This window comes from Rhinatrema bivittatum, chromosome 5, assembly GCF_901001135.1.
Source record: "Rhinatrema bivittatum chromosome 5, aRhiBiv1.1, whole genome shotgun sequence".
Classification (NCBI taxonomy): Eukaryota; Metazoa; Chordata; class Amphibia; order Gymnophiona; family Rhinatrematidae; genus Rhinatrema; species Rhinatrema bivittatum.
In genome coordinates, this window is record NC_042619.1 from 252,320,841 (window position 1) to 252,334,661 (window position 13,821).

At 51.2% G+C, this 13,821-nt stretch overlaps 1 protein-coding gene across 3 annotated transcripts in view; it reads right to left on the bottom strand.

Moving 5' to 3' along the window:
• The window catches only part of FAM160B2 (family with sequence similarity 160 member B2), a 120,980-nt gene that overhangs the window by 24,870 nt on the left and 82,289 nt on the right, over positions 1 to 13,821 (bottom strand). For all 3 annotated transcript variants that reach the window (XM_029603840.1, XM_029603838.1, XM_029603839.1), the window contains 2 exons: positions 729 to 819; positions 1 to 144 (listed from right to left, as the gene is read on the bottom strand). In XM_029603840.1, the coding sequence (XP_029459700.1) occupies positions 1 to 144; positions 729 to 819 (235 nt within the window). The remainder of the gene's footprint in view (positions 145 to 728; positions 820 to 13,821) is intronic.

Sequence of the window (13,821 nt, forward strand, 5' to 3'; positions counted from 1 at the left end):
CTGGTCCAGGATACCCATTATCCTATCAAAGAGAACCTTCAGGAAATGGCCTTCATAAAAATTGGCTTCCATGTTGCCGGCCTCCAGTGGTTGCAGTGTACGTGGCCAATTCCAGGACGAGACATTGGCACAGCATTCATGAAACTAGTACATGTGAGTGAAAGAAAATGGAGATATCACTCACTGATAACAAAAAGAAGTGGGGCTAGGAACCTGTAACCCCACCACAACAAAGTACATTTCAGCAACTAAAAACTCAGCATGCCAGAGAAAATAATGAACAAACAGAAAGAAACCAGCACATCAGGGGTGAGAACAAGAGAAGGAAGGAGGGGCAGAAAGCCTGCACACCACCATGTTTTGGGGGGAGAACGTATGGTGCAGTCAGTGGGGACAGAGATCTTATGTGGGGCAGTCAAGGAACGGATAGAATGTGTATGAGGTGGGCAGGGGGAAGAAAGAACATGCGTCGGGCAAGCAGGGAGGTGGTACAAAGTGTTTATGTAGTACAAACAGGGTAAAACCTGCATGGCATGGGGGCGAGAGTATTGACTGGGCATCTGTGTAAATGAAGTAAAGCATGCTTTGGATAGGGCAAAGGTGTAAGTATGGGCAGGGTGGAAAGGATGTACATGTGGGAGGAGACAGACAGGAGGGAAGGGGACTTATGAGCCTGTGTGTTCACACCCAGGGAAATGATACAGAAGCAAGCTGTAAACCTATCGTACCAGTCCCAGTGCATCATGAACATAGGTGTCATAGCCGGCATCCTCCAAGCTCTGCGGTGTTTTAGCTTCATCCGGAACAAGGCACAGGAAACTAAGAAATGTGATGACAGGGTGTTAATGCTGCACAGAGGAGGAAATAATATATTGACACATCATCACTGAAATGAAGGGCTGCCTGAGGGAGTGGAGGCAGGGAGGACCCCAGGGTGAAATTATGCCCCAGAAGAGTAGCAAATATGAGATCTGTGGGGTGCACACAGGACAGCCAGATTCTAGATGCTATTGTGAGGGAGGTGCTAGGTAAGAAGTAGAGAAGCTAAGGGATGTAGGTCACTCCACTGAAATGCACTGCACTGGATGAATTTCATTAACAGGACATGAAAAGATTTTCAGATTCTAACAAGAGGGAAAGCTGCTCAAAATGTAGACCCTGGGTCACTCTGCATGCACAGCAACCCAATTCAGCTATTCTAGGGCTCTGCTCCCCTCTGAGGTGCTGCCGCCCTATCCCACACATCGTCCCTCTATTTTCCTCCCAAACATTAACATAGGAAAATTGGTTCTTACCTAATAATTTTCATTCCTGTAGTAACTCAGATCAGTCCAGACTCATGGGTTTTGCCTCCCTACCAGCAGATGGCGACAAAGAAAGTTTCACCAATACTATACATAACCCAGTGTGCCACCTGCAGTCTCCTCAGTATTGACCTGTACCCGAGCCAAGATGACAGCGACAACCATAAATTTCTAAGCAAACTTCTAAATAAACTCGCTCCCCTCCAAAGAGTTGGAAGAAGGTGAAGTTGCCCAAAAAAACCAATGGAAAACTCATTTCCCAAATTTAACATAAGCAATCAGCATTGAAAACCTCCAACTCTGCACTACATGCAAAGCAACAGTACGAGCGGTGGACTCCACCCCCTCTGAGTAAATGGGCGGGTCTATGGGCAGGTCTATGGAATTTTCCTTTCCCTGAAGAATCCAGATCTGTCCAGATTCCTGGGATATACCTAAGCTTCCCTTAACTCTGGTGGCACATAGAGAGTTCCGCTCGTAGAACACTCTCACCATAGCACATGGAAGCTGGAGCTCCGACATCCAAGCAATAATGCCTAGCAAAAGTGTGCAGTGATGTCCCAGTAGCTGCCCCACAAAATTCATGCAGAGACACCTGTTGTGACTCAGCCCAAGAAGTCGCCTGAGAATGCCTCAAGTGCACTCCTAAACCTCCCAGTAGCAGGTGCCCTTTAGAAATGTAAGTCAACTTGATTGCTTCCTTCAGCTACCACACAATTGTAGCCTTAGACAACTTATTTCACTTCTTTGGACCACTCCACAGTGCAAAAAGATGATCTGATCTACAAAGACGTGATACGATATACGGAAATCATAAGTGACCTTTAGATACCCTTATAATGCATGCCTCCAATCTAAGAGCCTATGTTCCCCCTCGTGAGGCATAGAGGAATCCAAATCCAAAAAAGCTGGAAGCTCCACTGTCTAACTAAGTTGGAACACCAAGATTACCTCAGGCAGAAAAGAAGGCACCATGCATAAAAGATACCCCCGAATCAGACATCTGTAGGAAGGGATCTTGACACAATAGCACCTGGAGCTCCAAAATTCTCTTGGCTGACCAAATAACCACCAAGAAAACCACTTTAAGAGTCAAGTCCTTAACCATAGCTCTCTTTAGTGGTTCAAACTGAGCCTCACACAATCCTCTAAGGACTAGATTCAGATTCCAGCACAGTCAAAATGCTTTGCACCTGAGGTCACAAGTTCTTAGCTCCCCGAAGGAACCGTATAACATCCAGATGTGCAGTCAAAGGATATCCTTGCATCTTACCGTGAAGACAATCTAATGTCGCTACCTGGACTCTCAGAGAGTTAAAGGCCAATCCCTTGATCAAAAACTTTCTGTAGAAAAGCCAAAATATGTGACACAATTGCCTGAACAGACTGAGGATGCACTCTGTCAACAGCAGACCAGGACTCGAAGATCTTCCAAATTCACACATATGTCAAGGATTTGGAAGGATGCCTAGCCTGCAATAAGATGGAAATAACCACTTAAGAATAACCCCTAGATATCAGAAGCAAAGCTGCGAGACGGAAGGTGCTGCCTGACCCAAAAATATTGGACTCTGGTGGAAAACAGTTGACCGACATCCAAACCTCAGAGGCCTGTCTATGGCCGTGTTGATCAGATCTGGGAAGCATGGTCGATATGGCCACTCTGAAGCTAAAAGGATCACACTGCCTGGATGTTTCTTTATCTGTCATAATCCCTTGTTCATCAGAGGCCATGGAGGGTAGACAAAGAATAATCCCTTGAGTCTACGGTAGCACCAGAGCTCCAATTCCTTTTATAGTTTTCAGTTCAGCAGCTGTAAAACCGCAATGCCTTGATGTTTTCTTTAGTTGGGATACCCCCATCTTCCGTGAATGAGACATCACTACCTGAGACAGCTCCCATTCCCTGGGGTCTAAATCTCTGACTGATAAAATCTGCCTGAACGTTGTTCACTCCAGCAATGTGAGATGCTGACAGCCGCTCCAAGTGCTGCTCTGCCCAGAGAATCAACTCCTGGGCCTCTCGAGCCACTGTCTGATTCTTGGTTCCGCCTTGACAGTTGATGTAGTCCAGCATCATTGTATTGTCTGATAGGATCCGTACTGGATGGACGATTAAAATTGGCAGACAGGCAAGCAACATAAAATGCACCGCTCTCGTTTCTAACCGACTGATAGGTCACAAGGCCTCCTGTTTTGACCACTGGCCCTGCACCAACTGATCTTGCCACATTGCCCTCCATCCGGTGGTGACTATTATCCAATTTGGAACCTCCAATTCTGCACCAATGCTCGAGATTGGTGCGAGTAAGCCACCATGAAAGACTGTCCCTGACTTCCTCCTCTAACGGAAGGAAGATGAAACTCTTCCAAAAACGGATTCCAGCGGGAGAGAAGAGCCCCCTGCAGAGGCCATATATGTGCGAAAACCCAATGCATTAATTCCAATGTCAATGCCATAGAACCCAGGATCTGTAAATAGTCCCAGACCCTGGGCACTGAAAGCTCTAGCAGAAGTCTAAGCTGACTTTGCAATTTGAGCAATCACTCTCCATGAGAAATACTCTCTCTACCAGTGTGTCGAATTGAGCTCCCAGATACTTCAGAGTTTGTAAGAGGACTAAATGGCTCGCTGCTAGGTTCATCACCTATTCTAGAGACTTCAAGCACATCAGTACCTTTTGTACTGATTATCGACAGAGGTCATCTGACTTTGCATGAATGAGCCAGTCATCCAGATAATGATATATCAACATATCCTCCTTTTGCAATGTGCCCCCACCACCATCACCTTGGTGAAGGTACGTGGAGCCGTTGTCAGCCAAAGGGAAGGGTTCGAAACAGAAAATATTCGCTTAGGACCATGAACTTCAGGAATCTCTCTGGTGCTCCAGCCCATTGGCTGTGCAGATACGCCTATATCAAGGCGAGAGATGCCAAGACTCTCTCTTGTGTACTGCTGCTATGATGGACCTCAGAGTTTCCATGTGGAAACGGGGAACCTTGAGAGTTGCATTTACCTTCTTTAAATCCAATCTCTCTCGAATTGGATACAGGGGGAAAATGAAAGAGGACATTTAACTTAAATTTGACCTCCGGCCACACTAAGGCGCCGATGCAAAAAGGTTGTGCTGAAAGTGGGAGCTGAGTGTTCAGCGCCCGCTTTCCTAATGCACACCCAGGCACCTTTCCTAGGGGTATGGTGCAATATTTAAATTAGGGCTCACGCTGTCGAGGAGGCACTAGGGGGAATTGTGTGCCCCTAGCACCTCCTTGACAGTGTATGCCCGAGAGAGGTCTGCTGTCGGCGGCTGTCTGCCGGTTAAGAAAACGGACGCTGAATTTATCAGCGTCCGTTTTCCTAACCAGTGCACAGGTTAGGAAAATGGATGCTGATAAATTCAAGTATCAGGCAATTAATATTAATTTATTCACTCCTTCACTTATTGCAGATTGGTCCCTTCACTGTCACATGTAAGTGAAAGTACCAATCAGGCTGTCCTGAAAGGGCACTGGTCCTTTCACTGACAAATGTCAGTGAAAAGGACCAATAGGTAATAAGTGAAGGAGTGAATATATTAAGTGCCTGACACTCCTTACAGTGCAGGCAGGCAGGTTCAGAATATGGACGCTGAATTTATTAGTGTCTGTTTTCCTAACCTGTGGATGTGCCAGGGGTTCAGGGACTGGACGCTTGTCAACTGAGCATCCACTTCCTGCACCCAACTGCCAGGGCTTTTTTTTTTTTTTTTTAAAGAGTTGTTCCTCCTAAATAATATCCCAACGATTTAGGAGCACTCAGCAATTAATGCCTGCTCCAGGCAGGCGTTAATTTCTGATCACTAAAATGTGCATCCTAGACGCAATCCATGGTATGACCAGACCTCAAGTATTGTTTTCAGTTCTGGTTGCCTCATCTCAAATAAGACATAGGGGACATGAAAGAGATACAGTAAAGAGCGACCAAAATGATAAAAAGGACAGAAAGGCTTCCCTATGAGGAAAGGATAAACCGGTAAGGGTTCCTCAGCTTAAAGGAGATATGATAGAGATCTATAAAATCACCAATGGGGTGGAACAGAATAGGAAAATTGGTTCTTATCTGCTAATTTTCGTTCCTGTAGTACCAAGGATCAGTCCAGACCGCTGGGTTGTGTCTCCCTTCCAGCAGATGGAGTCAGAGAAAAAGCTGAAAGGCACCCCCCTCTTAACCTGGTGTGCCACCCTAGAGACTGAAGCCGGCACAACACCGACTGAACCGCCACCTTGCAAAGCTCCTCTGACTTTGCACAGATTAGCCAATCATCCAGGTATGGATGAACCAAAATCCCCTCCTTCTGGAGGGCCGCCGCTATGAACACAATTACCTTGGTGAATACTCGGAGAGCCATCACCAACCCGAATGGTAGAGCTTGGAACTGATAATGCTCGCCCAAAATAATAAACCTGAGGTACCGGCGATACCGCTCGTTGATCCCCACGTGAAGGTAGGCCTCTGTCAGGTCTAAAGAAGCCAAATATTCACCCGAGTGGATGGTCGCAATGACTGAGCGGAGAGTCTCCATGTGAAAACGAGGCATCCGAAGCGCCCTGTTCACCTTCTTGAGGTCCAAAATCGGGCGGAAGGAGCCCTCCTTCTTGGGGACCACAAAATATATGGAATATCTGCCAGTTCTGAGCTTCTCCAGAGGGACTGGGACAATGGTTCCCAGGGCTTTCAAATGACCCAGAGTCTGATTTACTGCTGCCCACTTCGCGTGGGACCCGCAGGGTGACATTAAAAACAGATCCCGCAACGGGTGAGTAAAATCCAATGTGTAACCGTGTTCGATGATGCTTAGAACCCACTGGTCTGACGTAATCTTGACCCATTCCTTGAGGAACAGAGAAAAGCGGCTGCCTGTTTCCGGAACTGAGGAGTGGGCCAGCACACCTTCATTGTGTGGACTTGCCCCTGGAAGATCCCTGAGGACCCCCGTTGTGGGGAGGCCTGCGGCCACGAAAGGAAGAAGACCAAGACTGCGACCTCTGGGACGACTGATGGGGAGTGAAGGATGAGGACCTGCCCTGTCGGAACAGATGCTGACCCTGGAATCTAGGGCGAGCCGAATCAAAGGTCCTAGATATTCTAGGCTTATCCTCTGGTAACTTGTACACCTTGTTATCTCCTAGAGATTTGATAAGAGTTTCCAGATCATCCCTGAACAGGAATTTTCCTTTAAAGGGAAGATTGCCCAATTGAGTTTTGGAGGAAACATCGGCCGACTAGTTGTGGAGCCACAGAAGCCATCTAGCCAAGATCATACAAGGCATCCACGGTGTAAGCCACAATCGCCTCCATGCGATTCGCCTGCTCCGATTCCGCCAGAGGCAACTCCTGTATGGTGAGAAACTGTCGTATCCATCTAAGGGTCACCCGTTGCATGAGGCTACTGCACACCGTAGCCCAAACGCACAATGCCGAGACCTCAAAGATGTGTTTGAGAAGGACCTCCAGCTTCCGATCCTGAAGATCCTTAAGAGCAACAGCCCCTGCAACCGGGATGGTGAAAGCCAAGATGGTTGCGTCTACTTTGAGTACCCTAAGGACAGTCAAGGACTCGTCTGGCAACGGGTAGAGCTTTTCCACAGCTCGCCCCACCCGAAGGCTGGCCTCGGGAATCTCCCATTCTTGGGTCACGAGTTGCAGCAACATCGGATGAAAAGGAAAGGCCTTAGGAGGAGCCCGAAGACCCAAGAGAACAGGGTCCCCTTAGGCAACCTCGGAGCTCGTCTGCGGTGCATCCATATCTAGTTCCTCCAGAACCTGGGGAATCAGAAGATCCAGCTTTTCCTTCTGAAATAACCTGAGCATCCTCGGATCATCCCCCTCCACTGGGGCGGACCCATCAACGTCCCCGTCAACATCCCCAAGGAGAAGGTCCTGCGTCGAAGGGCCCGGTGGATTCGGAGCGGAAGGCCCAGATAAGGCTGCAGCTGTACGGCCTGACTGCCCCCTAGAGGGATCCGACCCCCCAGATAGCCTGGCAACTTTTGCTGGCGGAGGCACCGCTGCCTGCAATTCAGCCTCAGCTTCTAAAAAAGCTTTGTGCATCAAAAGCACAAATTTCGAAGAAAAAGGCTGCTGCCCCTCTAAGGACCCCTCCCAGGGGAGGGTCAACATCGGGAGGAGAGGCCGGCACTAAGCTGGGCAGTCATACAGGGCTCAGAGTAGGTGGAGAAAGCAGAGGGGGGCCTCCCCTCCCCCTGTATCCAGCCAGTCTTCTGCTTGTGGAGAAGACAAAATGGCCGCCGTTCCTGCGCTAGACAGGGACAGCACGGCCCAAGCCCGGCGAGAGTGCAAACTCTTGTCCGCCCCCGGGATCGCGCTGTCTTCGCCCCCCTGGCACTCCCCGATGGTCCTTCACTCCTGGGGAGGCATCTCGTGCAGAGGCCGTCGCAGGAGAGCCGGAGCACCGGCTCCCCGCAGGCGGAGCAAGAAGAACCCCGCGGCATACCACGAGGTAAGGGATAGCAAATTATGGCGACACAACGCCCCTCTGGAGCCCCAGTAACCTGTTAGTGCGCAAGGTTTTTTTTTAACTTTCCAAAATCTCAATCAACCAGGGGAAAATAAATGATCCCGGGATAAAACCAAGTGCTACAGGAGGCACCCGAAGAATTAAAAAAATCTCTGTTCGCGAGGGGGAGGGACCAGCCCACCAGTGAATCCCCCCACTCACTGACAGAAGATTTGGCTCTGGGAATTCGGCTGTCAGGGTGTCCCACCCCAGCCGAGCCTCTACCAAGGAAACCTTGGGAGAATTTACCTGTTCAACCTCCAGAAAAAAAAGATTCCTTTTTTTTTTTTTTTTTAATAGCTTGATGTAGCCAAAGAACAAGTGCAATAAAGGCAAACACCTACTGAGGAGAACAAGCTGCCTTCTAAAAGGAAAATTAGTTCTTACCTGTTAATTTTCGTTCCTGTAGTACCATGGATCAGTCCAGACTGTGGGTTGAGCCTCCTTTCCAGCAGGTGGAGACAGACCAAAACTGAAAGGATATCCTATATGAGGACAGAGCCTATCCTGTAACCCTTCAGTATAACCAATGTCAAAGCAGAAAACAATAAACCCAGAATAGGACCAAGCAAGTAACCATAAAGCTCAAAGGAGCAACTGTAGAACAATTGAATGAGCATGGTATAGCTATACGCTCTTGCATATACTTGGTGTTGAAAACGACCAAGGCTTTCGGTGTAATTGCTCAGTATTCTTGCACAAAAACGAAGTACTATAATCTGCAAACCTGCAAGAAACAAGCTTCGAGAGGACAGAAAGAAAGACAGACAGGGAAGGGCGTCTGGACTGATCTGTGGTACTACAGGAACGAAAATTAACAAGTAAGAACTAATTTTCCTTTCCCTGTATGTACCCGGACCAGTCCAGACTGTGGGATGTACCAAAGCTTCTCTAAACTGGGTGGGACTGAGACAGACCCGCTCAAATAACTTGCCGCCCAAAAGATTCAACAACCGGAGCTTGCACATCCAGACGGTAGTGTCGAGAAAAGGTATGCAAGGACGTCCATGTGGCGGCCCTGCAAATTTCCTGTGGAGAAATGAATTGACTCTCCGCCCAAGAGGTGGCTTGAGAGCGTAGAGAATGAGCCTTGAGGTCCTCGGGGACAGGTCGACCTTGGCAAAGATAGGCCGAGGAGATGTCTTCCTTCAACCACCTCGCAATAGTGGTCTTAGAAGCTGGCTTACCCCGATTGGGACCACTCCAGAGGACGAAGAGATGGTCCGAGACCCGAAAGTCATTAGTAACCTGGAGGTAGCGAAGCAGAACTCGTTTGACATCAAGCCGATGGAGCTCACCCCCAGTCGTACCTGCAACCTCCTCTGGGGAGAACGCTGGGAGTTCCACTGACTGGTTTACATGGAAGCTAGAAACGACTTTAGGTAAGAAGGAAGGGACAGTCTTGAGAGAGACCCCGGAATCGGAGAAGCTCAAGAAGGGCTCCCGACAGGACAACGCTTGAATCTCGGAGATCCGCCGAGCGGAAGAAATGGAGACCAAAAAGACAGCCTTTAGAGTAAGGTCCTTTAGCGTTGTGCGGCGGAGAGGTTCGAACGGGGCCGCACAGAGGGCCCGAAGGACCAGGTTAAGACTCCACGACGGACAAGGGGCACGAGAAGGAGGGCGAAGATGCTTAACGCCCCTCAGAAAACGAATCACGTCCGGATGAGCTGCTAGGGAATGCCCTTCTACCCGGCACAGGAGAGAGCCGAGCGCGGAAACTTGAACTCGCAGAGAACTGAAGGAGAGGCCCTTGGAGAGACCCTTCTGAAGAAAAGATAAAACCACAGAGACCGGGGCGGAGCGCGCTGGGATACCCGATTCCGCACAGACAGACTCAAAAACCTTCCAGATATGCACGTAGGCCAGGGAAGTTGACTGTTTTCGGGCCCGTAGCAAGGTGGAACTGACCTCCTCCTTATAGCCCTTACGCCTCAGGCATCGCCGTTCAAAAGCCAGGCTGCTAGACAGAAGCGATCAGCCTGGTCGAAAAATACAGGCCCCTGCCGAAGCAGGCGAGGGAGATGACCGAGTCTGAGAGGTCCGTCCGTCACCAGGTTGATGAGATCTGCGAACCACGGCCTCTGCGGCCACTCGGGTGCTACCAGAACCACGGGTCCCCAGTGTAGTTCGATTCTTCTGAGGACTTTTCCCACCAGAGGCCACGGAGGGAAAACGTACAGTAGGACGTCCGCTGGCTAAGGAAGAGCCAGAGCGTCCACGCCCTCTGAGCCGTGTTCCCTCCAGTGGCTGAAGAACCGATTGACCTTGGAGTTGCGCAGGGTCGCCATGAGGTCTAGGTGGGGAGGACCCCACCTGTCCATTATCAGATCTATGGCCGCCTCCGAGAGCTCCCACTCCCCCGGATCGAGAGCTTGACGGCTGAGGAAGTCGGCTTAGATATTTTCCTTGCCCGCGTTGTGGGAGGCCGTCAGGCACTGTAGATGCCGTTCCGCCCAACAGAAAAGACGGCTGGCTTCCAGGGCTACAGGGGACTGTGGGTGCCCCCTTGGCGATTGATGTAAGCCACTGTGGTAGAGTTGGCGGTCAGGACTCGTACCGCTTTGCCACGGAGCAGGGGGAGAAACTCCTGGAGGGCCAGATGCATCGCCAGGGTCTCCAACCAATTGATGTGCCATCGGGATTGACTCGGTGACCAGGTTCCCTGGGTGGATTGGGAGAGACAAACCGCACCCCAGCCCGACAGACTGGCGTCCGTGGTCACTATCGTCCATGGTGGCGCTTGGAGAGGCATCCCCTGGAGGAGATGAGGAAGCGACAGCCACCACTGCAAGTCATCGACTGTAGAGTCCAAAAACGGAAAGACCATGTGAAACTGTTCCGACACCGGCTGCCAACGGGACAACAAAGCTTTCTGTAATGGACACATATGAGCAAAGGCCCAAGGCACGAGGTCGATGGTAGAAGCCATGGAGCCCAGAACCTGCAGGTAGTCCCGAGCCGTCGGAGAGGGTAGCACAATCAGGTTCTGGATTTGCTCGATCAGCTTGAGGGCGCGTGCACGCGGTAAGAAGACCTTGCCTTCTCGGGTGTCGAAGTGGGCTCCCAGGAACTCTAACTCCTGGGAGGGCTGAAGATTGCTCTTGGAGAAGTTCACTCTCCACCTGAGAGAAGCAAGGAGAGACAACACGCGATCCACCGCCAGTTGACACGAGGCTGCTGACTTGGCCCGGATGAGCCAGTCGTCCAAGTAGGAATGAACAAGGATTCCCTCCCGGCGAAGAGCCGCCACAACCACCACCATGACCTTGGTGAAGGTGCGAGGCGCGTTTGCGAGACCGAAAGGAAGCGCCCGGAACTGGAAGTCCTGGTTGAGAACATAAAAGTGTAGGTACTTCTGGTAGTCGCGGTGAATTGGAATATGGAAGTATGCCTCTGCGAGGTCTAGTGAAGCGAGAAACTCTCCGGGGCGGACCGCCGCGATGACCGCTCGCAGTGTTTCCAAGCAGAAATGAGGAATTTTGAGGGCCCGATTGACCCTCTTGAGGTCTAGGATCGGATGATAGGAGCCGTCCTTCTTGGGAATGATGAAGTAAATAGAATACTGGCCGGCGTCACGCTCCCGCTCCGGGACCACCGCGCCCAGAGCCAGGAGTCTGGTGAGGGTTTGTGCCACCGCGTCCCTCTTGGACCGCCCGCATGGGGAAAAGAGAAAGAGGTCCGGCAGATCGCGGACAATTTTGAAGGCATACCCGTCTCTGATAATGTCGAGGACCCACTGATCAGACGTGATTTTGACCCATTCCTCGAAAAACAGGGAGGCGCGGCCGCCTAGGGAAGGGACCGAGGAACGAGTCAGCTGAACTTCATTGTGTGGCAAGCTTGGGGGTGGAGCGTGCGGTCTGGCCCTCATGAAAGGGCTGCGACCACGACTGAGACCGGGACGAATAACCCCTTGAGGAACCACCCCGCCTGTGCGGAGTAAAACGACGTTGGCCCCAGAAGCGAGGACGAGAGGGCGCGTAGGACCGCGTGGATTTAGGACGGTCCTCCAGGAGCTTATGGACCTTGTTGTCCCCCAAGGAGTCCATAAGTTTCTCAAGGTCCTCACCAAAAAGCAACTTACCTTTGAAAGGTAACGTGCCTAGCCAGGCTTTGGAGGACTGATCAGCCAACCAATTGCGTAGCCAGAGGAGACTCCGGGCGGACACCACCAAAGCCATCGCCTGGACACGAACACGGTCGTAGAACGCGTCGGTACTGTAAGCGATGACAGCTTCCAAGCACTCAGCCTGTTCCGCAGCATGAGGCTGCTGCAGCAAGACGCCCGGACTCCGAGAGCCAAGACCTTGAAGATGCGTTTCATGTGCACCTCCAGCTTACGATCCTGTCCGTCCTTAAGTGCCGTCGATCCCTCTACCGGGATCGTGGTATGCTTGGTGACTGCCGAAACGGAGGAGTCCACCAAGGGATTTTTTTTAACAATTCCAAACATTCCTCCGGGAGGGGATAGAGCTTGTCCATGGCCCGTCCCACCCGGAGTGCCGCCTTGGGAGCCTCCCACTCCCTTAAAAGTAACAGCTTGAGCATGGGATGGAAGGCAAAGGCGGAAGCAGGAGCCCTCAGACCCGCGAGAACCGGGTTCATATCTTTGGGCAAGGAGGCCATCAGGTTATCCGCAGGGGGCCCCTCCAACTCCAGTTCCTGGAGGACAAAGGGGATGGGGGGGCTCCAACTCCTCCTTGCGGAATAAATGAAGGACTCTGGGGTCATCCCCCTCCAGGGGAAGGGTGCCCTCTGGCTCCTGGATGGCCTCGGGGTCCGGAAGCACCGGATCCACCGGGGGGGTCACCTCTGAGACCACTTGCACCCGAGCCGGCCCCTGGGGCTCCGCAGCCGGTCCATCAGTTAATGGCACGGCGCAAGGGATTTTTGGAGGGGGGGGGGTCAAGAGGGGGGCCTTCTTCCTCCTCCTGCAGGCTTGCTAAATAAGATTTATGCAGGAGGAGGATGAACTCCGGAGAAAAACGGGTCCTGGATTTCCCAGGGGGGGGGGGGGCGATGGGGGGTCAGGGAACCCCTCCTGGGGACCCACGAGCTCAAATCAGGGGGTATTTCCAAAAATTTCGGCCCCCAGCCAGCTCCAAAAACGGAGCCGCTGAAAAATCCAATATGGCCGCCGTTCCCGAGCTTTGCCGACCCGGGAATGACCTGGTCATGCCAAGGGGACTCTATCCCCAGGCTAAATTTGCTTGTCCTGCCGAGGAGGGACCTTCCCCACCCGGCAGGCAAGCAGAGCAGAGGCCCTCTCGCGAAAATCGCGAAGAGGGCTGCCCACAAGAAAGGCAGGCTGCCTGCCGCGGCATAGAAGAGCCGCTCTGAAAAAAAAATCTGAAAAAAAAAGTTTGATTGACAGCCTGAAGGCCCGGAGTGAAGCAGGGGGGAAACTTGCTGACTCCAGCCTGACTGGCTGCCAGTTCAAGGCCTCCTTAGACCAGAAAAATTAAAAAAAATAGTGGTCTACTGCTGCAGGTAAGTTAAAAGTAGGGGAATACATTTAACTTAATTCAAAATTTAAAAAAAAAATGTAAATTATCTTTTTTTTTTTTTTAGACTGAGCGCAGCAGTCGGGTTCTAAAACCCCTCTCGGCAGCCAGTGGGGGAGACGAGACCTGGACTACCAGACTCGGTCCCCACTCCTGGAAGCGAACATGGACTCAGGCTATGCAGCGCCCAAGGGGCAAAGCCCCCCTTGAGCCCGGCAAGAGCGAGGAGACGGAGCCGTCTCCTGAAGAAAAATCACAAGGACAAAAATCCTGACTAACTTTATTAGACAGGGACAATATCCCTAAAGAAGTACTTGCTTGATCCCGAGAAAAGAAGAAACTAGGCTGACTAGCCTAGATCAGGAGACCGAAGGGATACATCCTGCACCTGCTGAAGACAGACAAATACTGAAGGGTTACAGGATAGGCTCTGTCCTCATATAGGATACC